The sequence below is a fragment of the Harpegnathos saltator genome, unplaced genomic scaffold (genome assembly GCF_003227715.2).
Source record: "Harpegnathos saltator strain DR-91 unplaced genomic scaffold, Hsal_v8.6 scaffold764, whole genome shotgun sequence".
Taxonomy (NCBI): Eukaryota; Metazoa; Arthropoda; class Insecta; order Hymenoptera; family Formicidae; genus Harpegnathos; species Harpegnathos saltator.
The window spans coordinates 59,370-85,656 of NW_020230609.1; the positions used below are offsets into that span (position 1 = coordinate 59,370).

The following is a 26,287-nucleotide window of genomic DNA, read 5'->3' on the forward strand; positions in this document are numbered from 1 at the left end:
GAGGATGCGGGGTGAAGAAAATATGCAGTCAAGTCTCGTCGCCCTGTTTTCGAAGCAATCTTTAATATAGCAACATAGTCAGTCTTACAATAATAAGCCAAAAATACAATCTATATGTCAAGCCTGGCGGGGAGCGGGCAAAAAGACTTCTTTCCTTCTCTCGTGAGCATCTTCGGCGAAGTGGATCGCGCGGCGAGAACCTCACGGCGGGAAGAGGCGCGTTTTACTTTCGCCCGGACCCCTCGACGAATTTTACAATTTTACACATAATTATAATGTATCACGTTCGTGAAACTGTAGGTCCTGCTCTCTCTTTCTCTCTAACGATACGGACTCGCGCAACTAGTAAGACGCACGTGCGTAGCCTTCTCTCTTTCATTTCCTCTCCTCTCGCTCTCTCTCTCTCTCTCTCTCTCTATCTATCTATCTATCGCACCAACGGAATGGTTATCATTTTTAATTAGCCTCGACGAGCCCTTCTTTCTTCGCGAAACTATACTTTGAATTCGACTATACTTCAAGCTAAAGTTCGGAAACGGACTCCCGCCGCGTACCCTATTTTTCTGCAGCGACTGCGAGTAAACTCTCCTTCTCTCTCTCTCTCTCTCTCTCTCTCTTTCTCTCTTTCATTGTCATTCTCACGCGCTGATGACGACTCTTATAAAATATTACGTCGAACGTCTCGTCGGTTCGTTAATTTGTGCGGATTGTCATTGTTGAAAAGGTTGAAAATCGTCTCATAAGATTCATTACAAACGCGACTTGGACGTTTAGCTAACACGACGCGATAAATATGCACTCTTTATTTCAAAACGCTTAGAAATGTCTACCGTCAGCTACAGCTACAGAAGCATCCTCTCTCCACGACGGATCGTCAGCCAATATTCGCGTGCGTGCGACTTTGACATTCCTAGGCGAAATACTCGTCTAAAGTAGCGACAGTCTCTCACGGATGTACCTTGACCGTGCGACATCAAAAAGGGAAGATAGCGCGCCGAATTTCGCCATCGCTCTTTCGCTTGGGTCCGCTTTAGGCAAACGTTTCCGGTCTGAGAGATGTGCGAATAATTGAAAATCAATAATTCACTCGCGTTCCCGTCGTCGGGGCTGTGCCTTTTGAATCGGAGGGTGTTTGAACGCGCAAAGTATCCGAAATCTTTTCTCTCTCTCTCTCTCTCTCTCTCTCTTTCTCTTTCTCTCCCTGCCTCCTCTTCCTCCTGTCGAGAGAAAATAACCGAGAATGCACATGGATACACACTGTTTCAGTTGTACAGAAAGTATCGAAACGATGACGTTCGCTGTGAATCGACCACGAGGCCGATCCACGATGAAAGCAATGAGCGCAAAACATCCGGCGAAAGCGCTACTTCGGTAGCTCGGGCTTTCGCTCAAAACTCGGCCGTTCGATCGATATCGCCAATTATTCTCGTGCGACATGCAATTTCTCCGTCGCAAAATCGACTTTTCGGGCAGACACGTTGCTGCTCTCCTTCTTTCTCTTTCTCTCTCTCTCTCTCTCTCTCTCTCTCTCCTTCTCTCGTGTGCATTCGAAGCCCTCGCGCGTCCCGATCCTACAGCGTGTAGCAAGATTCGCAACATTCCTGATCGTTCGTGCTATACGGACCTAGATGAAAAATCAGGGCAGGAGGAAACGATCGATACAAATATATAGATATATTATAATATAATAGAGTTATTTGATGAAACATTTAAAGCCGTACAATAAAATATACAGTATGATGTGTGTCGTCGTTACTAGTGTGTGTGGGCGTCGTGTGTCTGGCGTGTATTCGTGTGGTCGGTTACCTCGTGTGTACCTCGGGATTAAGTGTGTCTTACGTGTGTTTAAAAGATGTCTCAAAATATGTAGCCACATTAACCATGTTTTTCGCATTATTTTTTTTTGTCGTGTATACTTTTTTGTCTTTTTTTTTCTTTTCTTTTACCTCGGATCGATACGTTTTCTTGATGAGTAAGATAGCAATCCTATGTACTTTTGGACCGAGAGATTCGATACGGCAGTAATTCTCTTGCGCGACTCTCCTCGCGACTTTCCTGCTCTCTCTCTCTCTCTCTCTTTCTCTCTCTCTCTCTCTCTCTCTCTCTCTCTCTCTCTCTCTCCCTCCCTCCTTTTCTGATGAGATGTTCGCGCTGAGATATATATCGTCGACACATACCTTCCCCCTCGTCCGCGTCTCTTCTTCTTCGCATAGTGATTTGTATAATATAGATATCGGTATACAGAGCTAGTATCAAACCCTAACGAAATCGGCTACACCAAAATTGTTCCAACGTTCCGGAAAGATATGCACTTTGTTCTGCATCGGCCAGCTCCTCCACCGAGCCGCGTTCCGTCGAGGACACACCCTCGAGAGATCTTTTCATCTTTTTTTCTTTGTTCAGCTCTTTATTTTCTTGTCTTCTTTCATTCTCTCGTCTCCTCTGAAATCCTCCCGTGGGAGGATCCCTCGCTCCTTCGTTTATATTACTATGAAACCCTCTCGCTCAACAGATCACCGTTAATGTGATAACGCGTCCTTCTTGCTATTATTCGTACGAAACGGCCGAGACACCACGGCGTCGCGGCCGTCGTCGAAAATCTTACGCGAAGGTTCGAAAGTTTGAGGAAAAACCGCAATGCGGATTCAACGTAACTTTTATCGTATCGCAGTCACGCGTTCGGCTCTAGGCGACACAGCTGTGTGTATTCACGCGAGTGTGTGTGTGACGTTAAAAAAATGAGGCCTTGCGTATTTTACCTTTAAACTGTCGTTCCTTCTTACGGAGAAAGCGATATACTTTAAGCTTCTACGACGCTAATTCGTTAAATTACTCTTCATGTACATATGTTGATGCAACGTCATTAAATATGTTTTATAAAATTTCATTTAAACAATAAAGTTACTCGGAGCCTTTAAAGTACATCATCGATTCGTATCATTTGAATAAAAACGTTGTGAGACATTTGTTGTGTCATCGTGTCGAGCGTTTACGCCCTCGATCGTCGTCTTTCTTCCCGTTAAAACTGATTCGAAAGTTCCGCATAGAAATGAGATACGCCAACATTCGCTAAGATCATTCTCAAAGCATTTTTGTGCCGAGCAATGTCTCTCCACTATAGGCTTGTTAAGATCTCAAGCCGTAATTAATCAGTCTAATTAGATTTTCACTTAATTATTTCGCGTGCTATATATCAGTTAATTCTTAATTAGATATCGAATCCGATCGCCATCCGAAATTTTTAGCGCGGGTCAAACGGATGCACTCGCCCTTGAAGGAGTTCATCGTCACGTCGGATCGTTTCGTCGAGAACTTAGCTACAAACATTTCGAAAGCGTCTCGTTGATATAAATCGTTGCTAAAAATCAGTGCGCGTGATTTGGAGAGGGAGGCAGAATTTCGATCTAGAAAACCGCCGAACGCAGTCGATTGTTCGGCAGTTGATTACCTCAGACGCTCCTTCAAAATTGTCGCGTAGAAAAATCCCCGAAGCCTACGATTAATCTTACACGAAAACTACCAAGTATGAAAGTACGAAAAAAAGCGTCCAAATCCCAGCGAAATGCCGCGTACACGTAATACTAAATGTTACACTCTCGAGACTTTCATGGTTACCGTCAAGATTTAAATGGATATTTCATCCGGCAAAAATGTCAGGATGAATAATAAAGTGGCGTAAAAACATCTCTGGTACATAAAATTTACATATGAAAGTAATATGCAGCTCCGCGTTTATAGCTTTCCCACGGAAACTCGACTTCAGCGGAATTACGTTATTTTATCCCATTAAATTACAAATAGAGGTAATATTATATTAGTGTAAGAGAATGTTAGTATATACCGTAGTAGCAGTGATAATATTTGATACAAATAGACAGAGCCAAGTGGATAGCTATTGGACAACGTTACAATTATTAAACAGCTCACGTTCCCCGTCGTAGTCGTCTCATAAGCTCGACAAGAGTACAATAAGTACGGAAAGGCTGTTGCATCCATTTCCTCAAGACGATATAATAATAGCGGTTACTGAGTAAGAGGAAAAAGGAACCGAGCTGCTTAACGATTATCTGATATCCAACAGCTGTTCACGCAACTCCTCGCAAAATTAACCATTTGGTCGGTGTGAAAAAATAAACATAACGTTCTTATATTCTGTAAACTACTGTGGACCGCGTCAAGATTGTTACTTCTATTTGGTTGCTTCTCTCGTTCTCACACGACACGCTGTCGCTTCGCTCCGCTCGTGGTTCGCGTGAACCCTTCCTATCTCGGCGCAAATGTGAGGAGAATGGACACATGCAGATGACAAACGGTGAAAAGAGCGCCCGTGAAAGGGACGCGAAGGGAAAAAAGGAAGTGTACTTTGCAGCGTAAGCGATCGATTACCTCGCTAAATTGAAACCACGTCAACGTCAGTTGACTCCGTCTCAACGTATGGCAGACAGGCCAACCACGTTCGAAGATTACCCTGCCGCGCGTTATAATTGTTAGATCGTGCGATATGAATCATAATTATCTCGTTATGGTTCATCTGCATGTAAATTTTGCGCGATACCACTGATGATTAGTCTCGGGTCGAATTCAATTCTTTTTTCTTTTTTCTTTTTCTTTCTTTTTTTTTCTCTTTTTGTTCTCGGGCAACAACGATGGATCGTCTCTCAGTATTAGTACTTTCCTGGAAATTCTTGATGTTTGTGGGCATCAGTTTTCTGTCTTATAGGATTAGTTACTACTGCTAATTCAGCTAGATTCCTTTTCTTTCGAATCTGAAACAAAAGATACGAGCGAGTCTTATTAGACACGTTGCGCGCTTCTCCCTTTCATCTCCTTCTCTTTCATTTTCAAACGATGCAACAAATAACGCGACCAAGAACTCTCAGATCCTTACCGCTATCAGATTTGTCTTCGGAGGTGCCGTTTGTCAATTCCGGTTCCTTCTTCTTCTCCCCCTCCTCCGACTCTACGCTAGACGCCTTCTTCTCCTCCTGATTCGCGGCCTTCTTGTCCTTCGCCTTGCCTTTAGCCGGTGTAGCTGGTTTGGGCTTTGGCTCCAAACTCGGGTCCAGAACGATCTTACCAATGTTCTTGCGATCGTGCATTTTTTGCATGGCCTCGGGCACGTCTTCCAGCGCCCACGTCGAGTCCACCGTCGGCTTAATCTTGCCCTCGCTCCACAGTGTGTACACTTGATTCACTGCCCGTCGCACAAACGCGTGACTGCCGTGCTGGTACATCAAGTGGCGCAGATTCAGCCCAGACAATGTCTTGTTCTCGTCAAACAGCTTTATAGGCGACACTTTGTCGACTTGCCACCACTGAGAACGTCAGAAATGATAAAACGTGCGTCAGTATTGTCGAGGAGAGAGACGCGACGAAAGAATATTTAGAGGAACGAACCGACCCGAAAAAGAGACCCGTCAAAGCTCTCGACAAGATCTCTCGTCAGGCATGAAAGATTACGTACTGATCGCGCTGCGGAGAAGAAGCTCTTGGTTTCTCCGGTGACGACGTTGCTGGATCCGTAAAGGATGTACTTGCCCATCGGTTTCAAGAGGGCATAGCCCTTGTTACATTCCTCGCCACACAGACAATCCAAGACAATGTCCACGCCTTCGGGGGAAATTCTGAAAGAGACGCGCGTTAGACATTCGCAAAGTTCTTCCTCCCAGATTGCCCAGCCGTCATACGCGATATCATTTACGTACTTTCGGACTTCATTGCTATAGTCCGTGCCGCGCTCCAGAAGATAGTCGATGGTTCCGGCGGCTTTGAGAGCTTCATGCTTGGACTTGCTGCAGACGCCGAAGATGGTCACGTCCTTCACGGTTTTCGCCAGCTGGACCACCGCTTGGCCCTAAATTCGATAAAAAGAAAAAGAATAATGCGTTCTCTGTGCTTGCCGATTTTTAGCGCTTCGCTCAAGGGAAAGAAAGAGAGCTACGAGGTTAAAAAGTCTATCGCCACTTGTCGCCCGTCCTTTCACGATGCGAGAGTCTACTTTTTGCCGAGAAAATGTAGCTACGCTCGCCGAACACACTCGTCGTCGCGTCGTGCGAGAGCTACGCCCCGGAGGTAGGATGAGACGGGATTAAGAGAGGAGAAAAAGAAGGAGTCTCCCCCCCCCTCCCCGCGTGCTGTAGTCGTCCGAGATTTTCAACAGAAGCGGCATACATTATTTCCAAGAATCGCGTTCGTTGCTTTCCATTTCTCTCCGCCTCCTCCGCCGAGAGAATTCGATACTCAGCGGCCGGCGATGCTGCGAGCGGCAGCACTCCGGGCTCGAGGAAGAACGTAAATGAGAAAAAAAGGACGAGCCAAGAGGAAGAAAGATACAGCGAGATGGCGGGGGGACGAGGAGGAGAGAAACAAAGAGAGAGAGAGAGAGAGAGAGAGAGAGAGAGAGAGAGAGAGAGAGGACGGACGATCCGGAATCCTTAAGCAGCCGCAACAAATTGTACGCATCACGAAAGACGCGTGTGAAAATGATGTAGGTGAGAAAAAACGCCGAGTGTGTATTTCAGCTTTTCAATAATTACTGTCGCCGCGCCGCCACAGCGCGCCTTTGAAAAACCCCGTCGTCGTTTCCACACCATTATCACGCGCTCGTGTATATTCATGAGTCTAAGGATGATTACACGATATTAAAAAGAGAGGGAAGAAGAAAAAGTTACATACGGGACATCGTCTTAAGATGCGATTTGCAGCAACGCGATTCATGCAACGTATTGCAGCTTCGCCGGAAAAACTTGTCTCTTTCCTCGCGCGCAAACACAATGACTTAATTAAATATTAACCGGGACTCGAGGAATAATGTCGCCCCGTGCCGCGCGCTCATCCCTCGTCCGTTACGCTCCTCGGAGAATAAGAGAGCGTGGAGAGGTGGTGATAATTCATGCCCCGGCGCGACAACAATGGGGCTCCGCGAGGTAGGAAAAACGCGGCTCCGTTCGCGCGAAAACCGGACACTTTCGCGGCCGATTCTCCGCGCATTAGCCGCCGGGGAAGGAGAGGAAGAGCCGCCGAGGAAGCCGGTCACGTAGGGCAGAAAAGCGCCCGGCGGAAGAGCACTCGGCGTGAAAAATAGCGCTTTCTGATCACGTCGGAGAGACTTTCCCTCTTTCTCTCACCTTGAATCTCTCGGACGGATCGCGTCATATCTCTTTCTTCCCGTGCCGCCTCGCCGCCCTTCTTTGTGAAGAGCGAAGGAGGGCGCGAGGGGCTTTTATATTCCCGCTCGAAGTGGCCGACTCCGTACGAGAGAACACGAATTTAGCAAAAATGTTCGCTCGTTTGACGAGAACACTTTCGATTGTTACTCGGCATTATTAACGCGACGGTCTTTAACTGGGCGGTTACGCCGAAAGGCTCGCCTTCACGGAACGGTGTCGGCCGACCTTAACCTTCCTGCTCAACTAGTCCTTTGTCTTCCGCAACTAGTAGTCGGCTCCTTTTCGAAGAACTCGCTGAACTGCTGCACAACTGGTGCAATGAGTTGGAAGTGAGACAAGATACGCTTGTCTCGCTCCAACTTGATGCTCCAGAATGCAGCGGTTGAGGAAGATCTTCGAAAAAGAACGAGCCTAGGGACTACTGTGAAGGGAGGGGGGGAAGGGGGAAGGAGAAAGAGGAGAAGAAATGAAGAAACGTTTAAGCTGAAGCCAGCTATTAATCCCGGCATAATAACGTTCCAAAATTGTAGCCGCCCTGAGCGACGCACGAGGCCCGGTCGTCTCGGCTGCGTTTTGGCCGCGCTTCTTTTATCTCGTCTTTCTCTATTTTAAGTACGGACAGTGTGTGCAATAAAGTGCGCTCCCGTGAAGAGCAGAGTAGAGAGCAGCAAGGGCTTATAGCGACGCGGCTGCGAATTCCAGACGTATATTTTTGCGTGCGAAATCGCGGAGGCGATAATCGGTCAGGACGAGGAAGACGTAATAAGGAGACGAGAAAATGACGAGGCACTCGACGTGTTTCGTTCGATAACGCGCGCGTTCGTCCATCGTGACGATTTGCCGTAATGTAATTTATTACAAGATCGCGCAAGAAATACATTTCTCCTCTGCCTAAGTGCACGTCGTACTTAGGTCCTTGAGTGGCTTCCATCGGCCGCGCAACTACTACGTCCAATTATCTCGCACTTGGCGAGAAAACGTCTCTTCGGCCACTCGACACAAAGTTCCCGGAAGTTGTCTTTAATTAAGCGCTTCTATAAAACATCGTGACTGCAGCGGGGCGTCTACCGGCTGTCATCCGCTCGTACACGTGGCACACGGTATGCCGACACGGTGTGAAAGGAGCTTAAGGCCGCCACGTGGTGGTAACATGCCGGTGATAGTGGTGGTAGTGGTGGTGGTGGTGGTGGTGGTGGTGGTGGTGGTGGTGGTGGTGGTGGTGGTGGTGGTGGTGGTGGTGATGGTGGTGGTGGTGGTGGTGGTGATGGTGGTGGTGGTGGTGGTGGTGGTGATGGTGGTGGTGGTGATGATGGTGGTGGTGGTGGCGGCGGCAGCGGCGGCAGGGGTGGTGGTGGTATGGTCTCAGACGGGCGCGGCCCATGACGGTGGTCGATGAGAGAGCGAAAGGTTGCCTGGCAACCCTCATACCCCGTACGATCCGCATCAGCATCCCCCGTAGATTTCGCCTTTCGTCTCAACCGTCTGACGGGGATAGGAAAGGATGGCTGGCGCGGGGGTGGTTTGCTAGTAGTTGGCTCCGGGTTTAACCTGTTGAGCCGTATTGATCCCGACGGTCCTACCTTCTTCTTCTCCTTCTTCGCTTCCTCCTCCTCCTCGTAGTCGTCGTCGTCGTCGTCGTCGCCGACGACGAATCGAGAGAGGGAGAGAGAGAGAGAGAGAGAGAGACTACCCCAATGGCCAAAGAACCCGGAAATATCTCCTTGGTGCTTTAACCTTCTCGACCACGTCCTATCTCTCTCTCTTCCTCCCCTCCCTCCCTCTCTCTCTCTCTCTCTCTCTCTCTCTCTCTCTCTCTCTCTCTCTCTCGCCATTGATCCTCGCACCGTCGCTCTTATGAAATTTCAACATTCGCACCCCATAGATGTCTAATGTCTCGACCCCGTCGTCGGACAGATTTAAACTGCTCTCCGGCGAGTAGACAAACACGCCCGGCAAATTTTATTTCAGTAACGTTGCCGCGCGAGAACGCGGGGCGATTTTATTTCGGTGCACACAGAGGGGAGGAGCGCTCAAATATTTATTTCACGAGATTTTATTTAGGGCGAAGCCCTCGCGGTGAGCCCCCTTTCTCTCTGGCTGTCTTTCCCTGTCGCTCTTCCTCTCATTCCCCGTGTCGCACGAGACAAATCCCCGTTAACCACGCGCTAAAACGTAGGCGTAACGGGTTTGACGTGAAAAAAAACATCGCAAGTGCCGGTGCCTTGACTTATGAGCGGCGGTTTCCCATAAAACGGTTTCTCTAGCGGTGTGCAAGTACAATGCTAATAGCGCTCGTTACTCGACAATTCAGCCGGCGTGATCGTAATAGCGCTACTTATCGGACTCGAAACGCCGTGAGGCGTCTCGCGTTTGCGTTTGCGTTTACGTTTACGACGGCGCATCCTTTCGAAACATTCACGCGTTCACGCGCGCGCGCGCGCGCGCGCACATGGTAGACTTGTCCGAGCTGATGAGGCCGCGTTACCGTCGGTTAAACACTTCCCTCAAAGCGCCCTATCGTCGCGGCCACGCGATCATCATCGTGCCAACGATCATTGTGCCATGGAAATTAATACAATCACGTGCACAACGAAATTAACTGATACACGCGCGACGATAATAATAACGCGCGCGTTTAACACCGCCGAGAGAACGACCATTAAAGTCGCGTGCTGCGAACCAACGTCTCATGCATGGTTGATGATGACAATTACAATATTATGCATACATTCAAACACGCAATTCTCTGTAATAACAATCAACGCAGCTAAGGAGAGGGCGCGGTTGGGAGGCCCGACGAGTGACGCGCGCGATCGCGCGTGACGACGTCATCTTTCCTCAATCGAAATCCACTCGCGGTGGTTTGTATGCAACAAAGGCCAGGGTGAAGATAAAAGAGAGCGAAGTGTAACATCGCGACCTACGCACTACGTGCGCGCAATCGAACGCAACAATCGCGATAGAACGTATCGCGCGAGCATCGCTCGTCCCTCCTCGCGATTGAGCGTACGGGGAGAGAGTCAGGATATAATTGAAAGGTCCAATTCATCATCTTCGCCGTATCTTCCCGGAGACAGCGATACCCTGCGCGAGCGCGCGCTCGCTATTCTCCTGTCTGACAGGAACGCAAATAAGAAAGAAACAATCCCGCCGACTTACCACACCGCCGCCGGAGCTGTGGAGCAGCAGGCTCTTGCCGGGCGTGAGATTAGCCAGCTCGAACAGCAGAATGTAAGCCACGGTGTAGTTCATGGTGATGGCGGCCGCGTCGAGGTAGCTCATCCCAGGTGGTAGCGCGAAAACGGACGTCGCCGGCACAGCAACCAGCTCCGCCCACGCTTTATGATCGGGAAGGGCGACCACCCTATCGCCCACCTGTTAAAAAAAAAGAGGAAGGAAAAGCCGTCGTCAGTGAAGAAGAAGACCGACATTTTATAACGCGCTACCAAGTGGAAAATCACTCTCGCGTCCCGACAACTTGCGAATTTTCAACGTGTACTCGGCAAGTCGAAGGATTCTGGTTTTCTCTCTCTCTCTCTCTCTCTCTCTCTCTCTCTCTCTCTCTCTCGCGTTTCGTCTTGCTCTCTTGCCCTTTTGAAGGGGAACGATAATTCCGAGCATATTTTCAGGAAATATTTCCAGATGCGATTACGGGATTATCGGTGGTAGAAAGGTGAGGCGGTTATATGCTTGGTTCCCCCGAAGACGGAGGTTGATCTCCCTTATTAAATTAAGCTTCCTCACCCTCTTTCTCTTTCTTCCCCGCAACGCATTCGTCTTGGCAATCGGAGCAAGGGCAAGGGCGAGCTGCCGTTCCCTTTGACTCGAAAGAAACGTCTCTCCCTTCTGCTTCTCTCTTTCTCTCGTTCTTCCTAACGAGACAGATTTTGCACGTGCTGCTCGAATATCCGACCCTAAACGCTTCGAGAGCACGCCCGCCTCCTTCTGACCTCGAAAAGAGTTTCACGAGTCGCGAAAATAGACCACCCTAAGCGCACGAGCTCGCAACGCCAGCGAATTCCGGCGAGGATCCCGAGGCTCCCCCGTGCGCGACGCGAACGTGTTAATAAGCGCGATAACGCGAACGAGCGAGTAATCTCGTCCGTGATCACACTCGCTTAATCACACGCGACAAGACGCGGCAACTCCAATTTTCCCTCTGGCGCGCGGACGGTTAATAAACGGGTTTGATAAGCGGACGGAGCGCGACCGGAGGAGCTAAGGAAAGCCGCTGTCGCGACGTTTCATCGATGGGCCACTTAAATTCGGCTGTGGAAACGCGCGCGCCTCGAGAGCTTCCGAAATAATTCAACGTGGAGTTGAGAGTGACGTCAAAGCTCAAGATCGATATCGAGAGGGCCACCACTATTTTAATATGCGAAAAGCGGCTCCATCGTCCCGAGTGAATTGGATTAGCGCGTTACCAGACAGCATTCGCCGGTCAGAGAGAAGGAGAGAGAGAGAGAGAGAGAGAGAGAGAGAGAAAGAGAGAGAGAGCGCTTCCTATCTGTTAGCTTCTGCGCAGCTCGTAGAGAATTTTACTCGATTGAAATCGCGGCGAGGAAGCGCCGTGTAATTCGACTGCACGCATTTGGAAATTACCAGCCGGTCGGTGACATCAGGAATTATTTATGAAGCAACCGTCGATCTTGTGTTCGTCTCTCGATCAAGAGTATGGAGGAGCGACAATATGTGCGCGCGCGCGCAATTTCATAGCGCAGTTCGTCGATACAGTTTACGCCTTGTAACAAGATTACGAATGCGCGGGACTCGGGCCAACGGACTTGTTTACAATTTAAGTTTGCGCACTCGTAATCAGATTCATTAAAAGTTATACTCACTTTGAAGTTCTCGACTCCCTCGCCGACTTGCTCGATATCGCCCGCACACTCCGAGCCCATGATGAACGGAGTTTTCGGGGGCGAATCAATCGCCCCTTGCCTGGCCATCAAATCTTGGAAGTTCAAGCCGCTGCAAGGGGCAGAAAAAGGAACACGTTCGTTAAGTGTCGCCGATTAACGTGCGTCAGGCATTTCGAAGAGAAATCTAAAGTACTTTCAAGGTACGCACTACGGGTGACTGTGGCGGAGGTCGCGAGGACGCAGATCGGGCAGATTGGAAATCGCCGATATATTTTTCGACCTCGACACCAGCCCGCTGCTCGCGTTTATCGGCCATTGTTGGCGATATTATAATAACAGCCGTCATTATTCGTCATCTCAGCGCGACAGCGCGAGGTCGCACTCCTCGAAAATTGTCATTCCCGATCCGGCTGGCCGGCCAGCCGAGGCTTTCCTTCCGATCTCGATCTCGCGAGACGGAGACGGCGATTTTCGGCGAAGCCTAATACCGACAGGGAGGGGCCAAGGGGAGCTGTGAATTATAAAATCCTACACTTTCGCGCCGTACTGCCGCAAGCACGCACGTGAAAGCGGCGTTCGCTTACGCGCCGCCGCCGCCGCCGCCGCCGCCGCCGCGGGCGGCGGCGGACAGTGACAGGGGGGCTGAAATAGAACGCCTCACATGGCAACGAGCTCGCGGCTCGCATAAATACACGTGTAGTTACCTGCTCCTCACCTCCCCTGCCTAACAACCGACCCGACTGGCGGGAGGGTACGGAGGCGCCGCGACGCCTAGACCGATGCCTGGCGTCGCACGCAACGCGCCGACCGCGACGTTAGTCATCGACATTGGGAAATATTTACGGCCACCGCGTCTCCCGGCCGAAAGTTCCTGGCGTCGTTCGTGCGGCCATTCGTTTCGATCGTCGCGCCGGACTCCCTCCGACGAGTTTCGCCGAAGCGGGAAAAACGACGGGCAATTTGCGCGCCGACGTGTCTCCGGACTGTCGCGCGCGCGCGCCGGAAAATTCCACTCGGTGTTGCTCGGCCAAGTGAAACTCGCTTAGACACGTATTCGACACGTTTGACGAAATTCGCAAGAAATTTCGCAAGAATCGCGCGACCGAGCCGAGCGGAATTCGCTCGGCCGGCACGCGCGCTCGTTCCCGTTTATTTCGCGAGAGCGGACTCGCCAAAGTGCAACACACCCGCGACTTCCGGCTCTTACGGCGCCCCCCCCCCTCCCTACTCGATCGGGTTATACGGGGAATACTTTCTTTCTGATGGACCGCCCCGAGTGTGTGGACGTGTGTCGACGTGCGGTTGCATCGTGTTTCGTCGCCGGCCTGTGCCGCGAGATACGCCGCGTAAATTCTTATCGACTCGAGCGGCGATACACCACGTAATTTCCTGGAGTAACGAGCGCCGGTGATGAGTCACCGCCGCGAACCCGATGAAATTTCGCCCAAGGCTGACGAACGTATCGGAAATGCCCACGCGGGTCTTATCGCGTCGCTCCGCTGATTTTCCGTCGCGCTCGACCGCGACGCTCGACGCGACGCTCGCGCGTTTGTTATTGCGCCGCGCGCGGCGCGAGTCGCGTTCGCGACGCGCAAATAAGTGGAGCGCGCGCGCGAGAGGACAATGAGGAGAGAAGCGCAAAGGGGGAACACAGGCGGAATAATCATTCACCGTTCGGCGACGGCTAGGCCGAGCGAATGAGTCACTCGCGGAATGAAGTGCAGTTTACCTCAACTTGTCAGACCGCCGCGCCGCGCCGCGTGTAATTAGATGCGGTCGCCCCCGCGACGATAGCCTGCGTCTCGGCGATAAAGTAACGAAGGAAGTCGTTGGAGAGCTCAGGTACGATACTCGACACCGCGGTAAGCAGGTCCTCGTAACCGTTTACGTAACGACGCGAGCCGACGAGGGTGATTTCAAGTGAAAGATCGCGAGGCTCGGATCCAAATCGAGGCGAAAACGGGGCTCGAGGACGGCAAAGCCGGGTCGAGGAGTCGCATTTGTTCGAAATAGACTGCGCCCGCAGGTGCAAGCCGATTTATCGACGAACGTCTCTCCCGACCACACATGGCGGTCACCTTCGATCGAAGTTACAGATTACGGATTATCGAAGGCCGGATAGTCTCCTGAAGCCACGGCGGAGCGCGATTAAGTGGCTCCGATACGACTTCGATAATAGAATTGAAAATAATCGGGCGAAGAGCGCCGAAGCGCGAATTCCGACTCGCGTCGCGTCACGAGCGCGATAAGGGCGACGCACGTTCGCCGAGAGCAGCTCGAAGGCAGATAGATGGATGATAGTGCGTGCGTACGTACGAAGACGTGATCCCGTAGACGCGCGCCGGACACGTGCGGATTTTTGTTAACAGACATGTTAACACAAGCGTCAAAGCGCGCGCTCCTCCCGCCGCGCCGCTTGAGACGAGCAGAAACGGCGATTCTACTGCGCGACTTATTGACAGGTACGCACATACGTACGCAACACATACGAGCCGTTGTTGCGTACTCGCACGCGCGAATTATTAAAGCGATTCCATTAAAATCCCGTCTCTGTCACAGCGCGGAATATTCGCGGGGCTGCGACGGCACACGGCTTATCCGCGCTTATTCGTGCCGTCCGCGAGGCGAAGCGCGACATGAGAAACCCCGTCGCGTTTAAAATTAGCGACTTTAAAAAGCCGTGAAAAATGCGCGCGCGATGGGACAGTCGCCCGCCGCACAATCAATACGGCTTATGGGCGTCTCGGTGAAAACGCGGCGACGCGACGCGACGCGACGCGAAATTGAGGTAAACGTGCCTTTCGAGACGGATATTTCGGCTTTCAGCCCAATGGAATACATATATATATATCAAAAACATCAAATGTTACAAATGTTTAAAAAGTACACACATGTATATTTTAGTCAGAGGCTTATGGTACCTTCACCTTACATTGGAATTCGTCTCCTCCGCTCGTCCCTTTCGTTTCAAAGCGTTTCAAAGTAACGCAACTTCGTTCCCCCTGCAGTTTAAACGACCGCAAATCGTGAACGTAAGCCAGCATCCGCAGGTCAGCGTACGACAGTTTGTAACAGTGTAATTATCAATTTCGAAAGAACGAAGAGAAACGTCGGAGGGGGGGAGAGAGAGAGAGAGAGAGAGAGAGAGAGAGAGAAAACAGTCGGAACAAACGGCCGGCTGTTATCTTGACCATAAAACGACAACTCGCGTTATGGAAACTCCGCGAAGCACGAAATTTCCGTATGTCGGAATAACGGTGCCTCGGCGATGAAGAGGCAGTGCGAACGGCCGACGACGTTGCGACAACGACGTCGTGGCCAGCCGGCTGTATCAGCCGCTGATGCAAACTCGTTGAGCGCGAACGAAACGACAGTTAAACGCAATAAAGCGCAACTGGACGAAAACAAATTCCGACCCACAAAGATAATGCGACTACGACGACGCGGCGCGGCGGCGGCCGGCCGGCTCTCCGATTTAGCATAATGAAATTCCGCGACGCGCCGCGTCGTTCTTTCTCGTCGCCGCGCGTGATTTAGAGCTGATCGCGTGACGCGAGACGCTCCCGTTCACCGTAAGACACACACACACACATTACCGTCCATTACTTTCACAATTTGTCATACTTAGGGTCGTTTCCGCTCCTTCCGCTCGGAGTACGCGCCGTCCGGCCCCCCGAGAACTGTGCGCGATCGTCGCGAGAAAAACGGTCCGTTCCGGCCGCCAGCGGAATTTCTGCATGCCGTCGCGTTAACTCCCTTCTTCTCCTTCTCCTCCTCTTCGTCCCTTCGCCCGCGACACCCGGTGTATAATGCGTGCGTAATGCGTAACAAAGCGAATAACGGCTGAATAACGCGACGATTCGCGACAATTAGCGACGAGGCGCGCGCGATCGACTGTATTCGTGCTGTCGCGCTGGAATAACGTGGACAATAACGTGTACAATACGATTGTGTGATCGTAACAACGCGGAGTGCAGTTGCAGTAATGTGGATAATTGTAGAATTTTGCGCACTCGCGCTAATTTTGTCCCCTGCCCCCGACCGACGTCCTCTCGACGTCGGCCTCCCGCTTCGGAATCGAAGAAATCGATTAGGTCGCTTTCAGGCGAACTGAGGAAGACGGGGGGCTCGGTTCCCCCCGATTCTTACGTGGGTCTCGTCGTGGGAACCGGGGTAACCGCCGCTCTCTCGGCGACTCGCTCTTATTTGGTGGGCCTGAAAAGGCACAAGGACAAGGAAAAGGTTCAGGAGTGGTTACTTGCGGCTCCCGACTTGCGATCGCTTAATTCCTTTAAATTGCGTCGAATTGAGGGGAATAATTTTCTCCATTCTTGGCGAGAGAGGCAATTGAACGGGTGGACTGGACTACGTCGACGCCGTCGACGACGACGACATGCAACGCACCCCAGGGTCACACAAGGCAACCGGCATCGAGGGACACGCGAGTATACAGGGTGTCCCCCGCGCGAGCGTCCTCCCGTGAACGTGAGGAACAACCGGCGGCGACCACACACCAGGTGAAAAATGCGCGCAATGTACGTCGCTTCACGTTCACGTTTCACGCCGCACCAAGTACGCGCATGGGCGCACGCTTTGGAAACTTGGCGCCGATGAATTCGCCGTTGACCCTTTATTAGGCTTCCGGCCCCCTTCGATTAACGCGCGGCGCGGCGGTTCTTTCTCTCGCATCATATGAGTCGTTCGAGGTAAAAAAAGCCGAGGAGTCAACGAAGTTCGTGACGCGCCGAGGAACAGCTAGGGTTGCCAAGTCCAAAATTGTTAAAATTACCGGACATTTCTTCTTCGATAACAAACTCAAAGCGGACTAAACCGGACAGAAATAATAATCACAACGTTACATTAAATACAAAATATGACAGGAATTTATTTACAATATTAATTTCCAAACAATTTTACAAACAAGATTTAATTGAATAAAATAATAAACTTTTACTTTTTTAATATATATGGAATGACAGGATCGACAGATCATCTACTAGATGGCTTTTCGTTGCGTTCGCGATCGCGTTTGTAGGCGCTTCAAACGGAGAAACACGTTGCTAAAAAATCTCAACTCTCATTCCATTGATTGGAATATAACTTAAAAACCGGACATATGACGTCCGGTTTGACTTATTAACCGGACACTGGACAAGACTTCTGGAAGCCTGACAGTCCGGGTCAAAACCGGGCAGTTGGCAACCCTAGGAAGACAGCACGTCCTTGCGATTTCGACAGCCAGCTCGCTCGTGGCCGACTCGCTCCGCCAACTCCCGGCGAGAATTCAGCGAGAAGCGCGATTCTCAGCCTCGTTAACGCGAACGTGAACGTTAAGCGATTGTCGGAAACACCCTGTATACAGGCGGTAGCGCAGGTAGGAGGACCAGACGTGGCCTTTAACCGCACGCTTCCAGCACGATCGCGAGAACGTGGACACACACACACACACACACAGAGAGAGAGACAGACACAGACACACGAGTGCAGCAGACGAGCGCGCGTCAATCGATCGGCAGGGAAGACATCGAGGCGCCTGCAAAGCTATAACCGCATGACGAAATCAAGCGCACGAATCTCGCGTGACTCGATCGGCGGCGAGTGAAAGTGCACGTCGCCGTCGCCACCGCTATTTTCTATGCGCGCCTGAGAAAAACTCGCACGAGACTCCGCGCGGGTGCACGCGCGCGCGTTCGCGATGAACGCGTCGATACCGAAGTCGGCCTGAATCGTTCGGTCGAAAATGCAGCTTCGCGAAGATGCGCGACCGGTCGTCGCGTGAAAAAAAGGGAACGGATCGTGAGGGAGGTGAGGGGAAATGCGAGCTCGCGCGCGCACAGCCGGAGCGTGAATTAACTTATGTAGCGTTTATGAATTATGCAGCGCGGAGCACACACGTCGAAGGGCTATAAATAGCGACGGAATATTACGCGCGCACGACGCTCTTTGCGATTTACTTCGCGAAGTCGCGGGGCGGACGGCTTTGCGACGGGCTGCGTCGATATCTCCCGCACCGGCGCGGCGGCGGCGTTCCATTATTCGAGATAAGCCGGACTCTGATTTCATTAACCTAAATTTTCAACGTGGGAGAGAACGACGTGACGAGCGCTAAGAGCCGCGCTAAGAGGCAACGGATGAGCTCTCGCGATCGCATTGTGCGTCGCGAGCGTGCGATTGCGACGTGTTCAAACGGAGAACAGAGAGACTCGCGGCCGAGGGGGGCTCGGCCGGCCGCCGGATGATGGCCGGTGAATTAATTACTCGTGGACCGAATCTCCGAGTCACGGTGCGAGCGAAGTCGCTCGCAGAGGTCGACGTGCGACGTCGTCGGGGACGGACGGAAATTCCGGCGAAACGGCACGCGCCACCGGGCGCAACAAAGGGGAAAAATGTGGCGAAAGTTGAGGGGAGCGACTGAGGAAAGCGGAAAAATACGAGAGCGCGAGCGTTCGCGCTCTCGAAGAAAATACGAGAGACGACTGTTGCTGTTCTCGCGCACACACGCATACGGCAGATGACCCCGGGGCGGACCGCGTGAGCGCCCGAGTTTATCAATTGTTTTCAAACGGATCCGCGAATACCGATACGGCAGCTCTTTGTTGCTTCTCTCGGCGAGAGGCAGAAGAGAGGCCGTCGCGATTTTACGGTGGCGATCTCGAAGTGGGTGTGCGCGTAAGTCGCGGCCCGGCGACGGATTACTACGGTGTAGACGGTGACTCGCGCGAAACGGATCGCAATCAAGCGAATGTTACGCCGAGCGAGAGATGGCAAGAGAGAGAGAGGGGGGGGGAGAAATTCGAAGTGGAAGACTGACGTCGGTAAGGAGAGATTAAGCGCGGATTAGTTACACATGCGAGAATATCAGCTGCGAGATGAGAGGCCCGGCGACGCGATGCGACTCTGTATAGCCGGAGCGAGAGAGTCTCTTTTCTCTTTTCCTCGTTTTCCTCCCCGCGTGCTCACCTCTCGCTCTTTCACCTCAGACCCGAGACGTATTTTTCACACGTGGAATTTGGCCCGTCAGACGACGGCCTCTCTTCGATCTCGATCATCTCGAGTACGCTCGCAACGGCGGAAACACCGGCGCGAAGTTCCAACGCGAAGGCGCCTGTTTGCAGAGCGACAATAATTCATCCTCACGGAATGCGATGTGCTAGATAAGGCGACGTCAAACAGATGAATCACACTCAAAACAGCTGACAGCTGAGTCTGTCGAGTGGACGCGCGGCGTGCACGCGGTGCACGCGACCGAGCGGATCTAGAGAAGAAAGAAAGAAAAAAGAAGAAGCAACACCGAACGACAAGACAACAGCTGTGCATCCAAGCGCCTTGCCGCCTATTGTTTTTGTGAGTCACACCGTGCCAGCGTGCCATTGACGCTTACACGCGCGTTTGCGGCTGCAAACAGTTTCACGGCGACGCGACGCGAGGAATCCGTAATCGCCGAGTTGCGCGAATCCTCGCGGCCCGAAGGTAGGCCTGAAGCCCGGGTCGGGGCGAACGAAGGCCGAGCAAGGAGGGCAAATGCAAACGTGCGAGGGCGATTTTTATATCGATCGAATCGAATCCCTCGTTTCCCGATGCATCACGCGGGATGAGTCGCGGATGAATCGCCGATATGCAAACAAGCGTCGTCTTGATGCGTCACGCGCGCGACAAATCCGCCGGATCCGATGTCGTCGGGTCGCGACGTGTGCGGCGGATCAGTATAACGGCGGTGCGCAAGTGCCGCAGCTGACGCGCCACATTAATTGCGCTTATTGACCGCGAGGGAATGGAAAATACTTCGTAATCTAGAGACAGACGATAACCCTCGCGCGCGGTTAATCGGCTTCTTCGCTTGCGAGCGCGCGCGCAATAAAAAATTCTGCCGCACGCCGATCGCAACGGCGCGGTCCCTTCCTTCGGATTCTGCGCCTCTTTGGCTCAGCCCTTTCTTTCCTCCCTCGCCGAGACTCTCGCTGCTCGCTATCGAAAATTACCGCGCGCGCGCGCGCGCGATATACGTCATCGGTGCGCGCCGACCTCCCTCCTCCGAGGGCTAATAATACGCGCCTCTTTGTCGCCTCTCTATTTATCCAGCGCGAAATTGCACGCGCCGTTGCAAATATGCAGGCGGAACGATCGCTGGATAAGCTCGCGTTTCGCAACGGAACCGGGAGAAAACCGCGTGCCGCGCGGAGAAACGCGGAAAGCGCCTTTGCGGTCTCGCCGCGAATCTCACGAGATTATTAATGTGTCTCGCGATCGTTCGAGGACGCTCGAGAGGATCGGGTTGTTTTACGAGGAGACCGGAAGTCGTGCGGCCGGTCCAATCGCCCGTGAATTTTACGGGAAAATAATATTTTTCTTCTCCTCTTTCTTTCTCGGAGCGAGAAGTGGTAAGAACGGTGGGTATTGCGAGCGATAATTTCGCGTGATTCACACCCGACGGTACGTACGCACCGATAGATCTATGGGATGTCCGTATTGATCGAACCACACCCGTATTTCCTACACCCTCTACCCTCCACCCTCCTCTCCCGCCCCCTCCCCCGCCGTTCCGGCCCCGCACGCACGCGGATGTCAACGCAAATGCGTGCGCAGAGAAATCGACGTAATCGCCTGCGGGCGAAAAACTTGGAGCCGCGCGTACACAAGCCCACTCGCGAATTTTCAATCGCGGGTATACGTGCGTGCAAGACAAGTGTCTTCCCCGTCGGCGAGGAGGTCCGCGAAATACGGTAAAATTGCGCGGACGACGGTATAAGATCAATAATAAGGCGACCGTACCCGGGCAGACCCGCTGGGCATTTCTTCAACGTCACCGGTACTTGGGGTTTGGAAATGACGTTGACAGCGGATGCAAGGGATGCACCCAACAATTTTCCCACGAATCATCAGACCGCTCAACGTCATCGACAATCGGCCGCTCGAGCGATAAGCGACAGCGGAGGGAAAAAAAGGAAAGAGCGGAAAAGGGAGAATCCGGAGAGGCCGTACGCGACCGTAAGGCGCCGACCATTGGTGCTCCCGGGGCATTCGAGGTCAGCCGGGGCCGAATTTCCGAGTGAAACTTTTGAGAATCCAAGAGCCCGAGAATCTGAAAAGCCAAGGACTCAAACACTGATATATCGCAGGACTTAAAAATCCAAGGACCCCAGGAACTCAAACTCGCGAGAATCCGAGCGGCGTGCCGCGGACTAGTCGCCGATATAATTTCTCTCTCACCCCCCTTCCCTCTCTCTATCTCCCCCTGCCCCAGCCTCTCGGCCGATAACACGGCGATTGTGTAACGTATGTGCGCGAGAATTAAGTGCACGTACTACGCGCTCGGTCTATGCATAAATAGCGAAGCGAACGGTGGACGATTCATACGTGGGCGGACGCATAACGGCGCGGAAATTCCGGGCGTATTCGGGATTTATGCGGCGAAAGCTCGCGCGCGTTTTCGTCGCGCGTTTAATGAAAGACGCCATTGTATCTGTCCCGTCGAGTTTATCATGCTAATGAGGTCTTAATATCGCGTTATGGAAAACTTTGAACGGATACCATTCAGCGGCCTCTCCGCGCGTTTCTCCCGTCCCGTTCTCTCACTCTCTTTCGCCCGTGCTTTAAGGCGTTTCCAACACTCGCCTTTCATCGAGCACGCTTTTTTCTCTTTCTCCCTGCCCTCCTTGCCCACCCGCCCCTTCCAATTTCTTACAGAGACGCCATGGAAAGAGGGGTACTCGCGGAACGTAAAAAGAGGTTACGGAATACCGGGTGAACTGGTGAAACGATACCGTATTTATTCGCCCTCGTTGCTTGCCGAAGGAGAAAAAAAAGAGAGGAGGTGGAGGTGGGGGAGGAGGAGAGGGAGAAGAAGAAGAAGAAGCGACCGAATAAACGAGAGGATACACGTTATCTCGTGTTCTCGGACTCGCGTTTAAATTTCCGAAGGATCGGGCCCGATTCTTTTCTCCTTTGCGCTCGGCTCCCTTCTACTCCTCCCTTTTGCGCTCCCTCGCCCTCCTGTCCTCCCTCACGTTGTGTTGTGTGTCAAAGGTATCTATTATATACAGAATAAGGCGGCTTATTGGGAGCGCTCCGGCTTCGCGCTACCGGTTTCTCCTCCGACACGAAACGAGGGATTGTTTTATTCAGGAGCAATCGGCCACTTCCTTCGTCGCAAGTGTAGATCCTGCGCGGGTAATCAAGAGGAGGATACGCAAAAAAGGCAGCCCCGCGAAAGGCTAGCCGCGCGAAAGCGATCGTTTGTCACGCCAGGGACGAATCGATTCTCTCTCTCTCTCTCTCTCTCTCTCTCTCTCTCGATTCCTCGGCTTGGCGACTTGAATTTCCGCGTCGTCTTGCACGCGGCATTTACGAATTTGTCGCACGCACATCTCGGAAGGAATCTACTTACCTTCGGCGAGCGCGAGCGCTCGTTCTCTCGAGTCTGGCTTGTTAAAAATCGCCCCCACGGCGAGATCGATCGAGGGAGAACGAAGCGCGACGATAAAGAAAGAAAGAAAGAAAGAAAAAAACGGACGCGTCTCCGCTTAGACGCCCCGGCGAGACACGCTTTTAATACCGCTCCCACTTTCGAGCGCGACATCTTAAATTCGACGTTTCCTGCGACGAGTAACCCTTTCGCCACAAAGGGACGTGCGTGTACGGCCGTGTGTGGAGAGCTCACGCTCACATGCGACGCGTGTAAACGCACACTCGGCTAAAATGGAGAGCGCTTCGGGCGGCCGCGAGCGGCGAAGACAAATTCGCCGAGGGAACGGTCGCGCTCCGAGCGCTATTGTTTGTATAATTGCAAGGCGAAAGTCTAAACGTCATCGTAAGTTCAGCACGCTCGCTTCGCCTGCGCCGCGCGAGCAGTGCGCGCGCGTACACGCTCCCTCCCCTCTGAATTACGAAAGTCGAATGAGAAATTTGCGTTTCATCGAGCGATCTCGCGTCGGGGGTAAACGAGTCTCGCCGCCGCCGCCGTCGCCGCCGCCGCCGCCGCCGTCGTCGTCGTCGTCGTCGTCGTCGTCGTCGTCGTCGTCGTCGTCGGCGCTCGCGCCAGGCGGACTGTTAACCCCGACGTTGGAGAATTTGTCGCTAACTCGCGCAGCAGCGTCGCCGTCGTTCTCAACGGGGCTGAAACGGCACTTTATTTAGCTTCAGTGTCTCTCTCTCTCTCTCTCTCTCTCTCTCTCTCTCTCTCTCTCTCTCTCTCTCTCTGAGGCGCGGAACGCGTGTGCGCGCGGCTTAACGAACGTCTGCAGCAGCGGGGCAGACAAATTTATTCGTGCCGACATTGGCAGCGTGATATCTCTCTATGGGGGGGCTATTTTCTCATCAATCCCAATAGCTTTTATAAAACGTGACTCACGCGTGAAAAGGTCCGCGCGCCTTTGGCGAATCCGACGTTCGCAATCCGGCCCGTGCACCGTGTGTGTCGTCTCATGCGCGCGAGAGACCGTCGTCTCTGCCGGCCTATGTTCGAGATAAAGCCGAGCCCTCTTCCTTCCCCTCTCTCTCTCTCTCTCTCTTTTTTTCTCCCTCGCATACGGGATGCACACGGTGCAAACGACCCGTGAAAGTCGCGATATTCCCTTTTCTCTCCTCTCGTGTCCTTTTTGCCGCTCCGCGACGCGCATTTAATAAATAGCCGCGCCGTGATTTATGAGCCGGCGGCGACGCCCGAGTTTCGGAAATTGATCAGTCGATTGTACTGATACGGGCGTCTCGCTGATACGTTCAACGGCAGGGTGAACGCTGCGAATTCCGCGGAAGGCGAACGCGACTGGCCCGCGCCGGGCGTCGACGAGTCGCTATCGGCGCGATTGTTTTGCACCGCGAGATTCAATGACACACGGGCGTATCTCGCGTGAGCGATTAGTAAGCGTCGGTTTTTTTTTTCAACCGCCGCGGCTGTCCTCACTGTTTGTCATTGTCGCGAGCAATCGACAGCGGCACTTGCGGCCGCTGAGAAGAAAGAAAGGAGAGAGAGAGAGAGAGAGAGAGAGAGAGAGAGAGAGAGAGAGAGAGAGAGAGAGAGAGAGAGAGAGAGAGAGACGATCTTCCGCTGTGTTTTCGTGCCGATCAAGTTTTTGTCTTGTACAATCGTCTCGAGGCAGCTCGAGAGACTCGACGTGGCTCCTCGATAACTAACACGCATTAATTTCCCTTTATCCCGCTAATTAGTCGCTCCCCGTTAATACGACCCGCATACTTCCGCGAGAGGAATCGTCGCTTGTCGCGGTGGGAAGGCAGAAAGCCGAATATTTTCGTGGATTGACGCTGATGGAGCTCGACAATGGAGCGGAAGTCGTCTCATTCGTCCTGCCGACGCTGTGATCGTTGCTCTCGATGCTCGTGTCTAAAAAGCGACATGAGGCGACGCGTGTACCAAAATGTGCATCACAGAGGAGGGTTAACCGCGACGTGCCGCACCCTGCACGTATTTCCGTTGAGAGAGAGAAGGGTCCCTGCGAAGGTCGATATACTCGCCGCTCGTTCAACTCCGAATACAACGGGCCGAAGCCGAGTTTCATTTAAACGCCAGGGACGAAGGCACGATACGAGAGGACGAGAGTGCTCGTCGGCCCGAGAGAGTCTCGCTGAGAATATACGAAGAAATCAAATCTCTCTTCATCAACGTATCCGAGATGACGCGGAAAAGCGCTCGTATTTATTTTTCCCTCGATTGCGGGAATTGCGATTGTGTCATGCGGCTCAGACATCGCACAGCGCGACAACGCTACGTTTCAAACGGCGGATCTAGCTTGTTGCGCTCGGCCGGGATGTCGTTGAACGCACGCAGGATGTACGAATATGAGAAAGCGCAGCTTTTCGGGCCGGCTTGCTCGCGCGCGCGCGCGACTCCGAGCGCAGCAAGTCGACGCGAAAGCAAGGAGAGACTAGGACGCTTGAATAATGCACACTCACCAGGCTTTCACTCGTATGAGAACCTCCCCCTCGCCGAGGGTGGGTTCCGGCTTCCTCAGGGCCTTGACACTTTTCAGCCCACCGAAACCGTTCAGCACGATCGCCCGCATGTCCTTCGGCTCCGGCGTGGGCTTCTCCTCACCGTTCTCCTTCGGCTTCTCGCCGTCGCCATTCTCCTCGACCTTCTTCTCGTCCTCCTTGCACTCCTTCGTCGGCTCTTCCTTGTCCGGCTTGGCCGGCGGCGACGCCGCCGCCGTTTCCTGAGGCGGCTTCTCGCCCTCGGCGCTCGGGCTGGTCTCGTTCTTGTCCTCTGCCATCTTTACGTCGCCCTCCTCTCAGACGCTCTGAAACTCTCTCGCCGAGCTTTCGCGACGTCCTTTAACGCGAGACTGTGGTACCCCGGATGTCGCGGCGGGAATACGTCAAGACAATGACCGTGCGTCGTGCGTCACCGTTCGCGTCCGCGACAAACGATAGAGGCGGAGCAAGTAAGAAATTTAGAGCGATAAATATAGAGAGGAAGACAAAAAATGAAAGAAGATAGACAGAGGAGAGAGAGAGAAAGAGAGAAGAGAGAGAGAGAGAGAGGGGAGGGAGAAAGTAGCCGTGTGAGCAATCTTTCTCGGCTGCGCACGGTGTAACAGTTTACGGTCGCCGCGTACGCACTCCACGGAAGCCGCCGTCGTTCTGCTATGAAATCCTGCGCCACTGTGCCGAGAGAGCCGCGCTCTCTCTCTCTGCTCCGTTTGTGCCGGCCGGCCGGTAACGCAACGCGCGCGCGGTGTTGCCGTTGCTTAGCAACCGCGCGCCCCTGCCGCTCGGCCAATCGCGCGAATTCCCCGCCGTCATTTGCCACATTCGCCTGCACCGTGTCGGACGCGCGCGCAGCCCGGCAGGTGCCGCGCCGGCCGGTCGCGCCGCGCCACGCCGGGAGCCTTCGCCCCGGCGAAGTAGTTCCCGTCCGCCGTGCCCTATCTCTTCTTTTCCCCACCCGCGCCCCATGGATATCTCGCGTACTATAACCTAAAAATTTGAAAATACCGACTCTCCTCTCTCTCTCTCTCTCTCTCTCAGCCTCTGTGCTTCGAGCTGAGCGATCGATCGCCGGCGCGATGGATATACGCTCGATGCCGCGCTCTCCGTAATTACAAATTGCGCGGAGCGATATTGCGAAGCGCGAGGCGCCGTCCGATCTTGATGACGCGACCATGTAATTGTTCCTATGAATAATCGAAGGAAAGGGGAGGAGGGAGAGTATACATACAGGGTTCCACCGCGATGGTCGTCTCGAGAATAAGTCTCCCCCCCCCTCTCTCTCTCTCTCTGTTTCTGTTCTCGAGCGGATCACGA

General features: G+C 52.8%; 1 protein-coding gene across 1 annotated transcript; it reads right to left on the bottom strand.

Moving 5' to 3' along the window:
- Nucleotides 1-41: 41 nt before the first annotated feature.
- On the bottom strand, nucleotides 42-25,685 carry LOC105184525 (synaptic vesicle membrane protein VAT-1 homolog-like). The gene is made up of 7 exons (XM_011143373.3): nucleotides 24,938-25,685; nucleotides 12,011-12,140; nucleotides 10,329-10,544; nucleotides 5,706-5,854; nucleotides 5,465-5,624; nucleotides 4,889-5,315; nucleotides 42-4,766 (listed from the first exon to the last, which is right to left on the bottom strand). The coding sequence occupies exons 1-7, from the start codon at nucleotides 25,252-25,254 to the stop codon at nucleotides 4,741-4,743; spliced, it is 1,425 nt and encodes a 474-aa protein (XP_011141675.1). The 5' UTR covers nucleotides 25,255-25,685; the 3' UTR covers nucleotides 42-4,740.
- Between the last annotated feature and the right edge of the window lie 602 nt (nucleotides 25,686-26,287).

Coding starts and splice junctions, on each gene's coding strand:
- LOC105184525 (XM_011143373.3), bottom strand. CDS start 25,254: ATGGCAGAGGACAAGAACGAGACCAGCCCGAGCGCCGAGGGCGAGAAG. Junction 12,141..24,937: donor CTCATACGAGTGAAAGCCTG/GTGAGTGTGCAT, acceptor TGCCCCTTGCAG/CGGCTTGAACTTCCAAGATT. Junction 5,625..5,705: donor TATAGCAATGAAGTCCGAAA/GTACGTAAATGA, acceptor CGTCTCTTTCAG/AATTTCCCCCGAAGGCGTGG.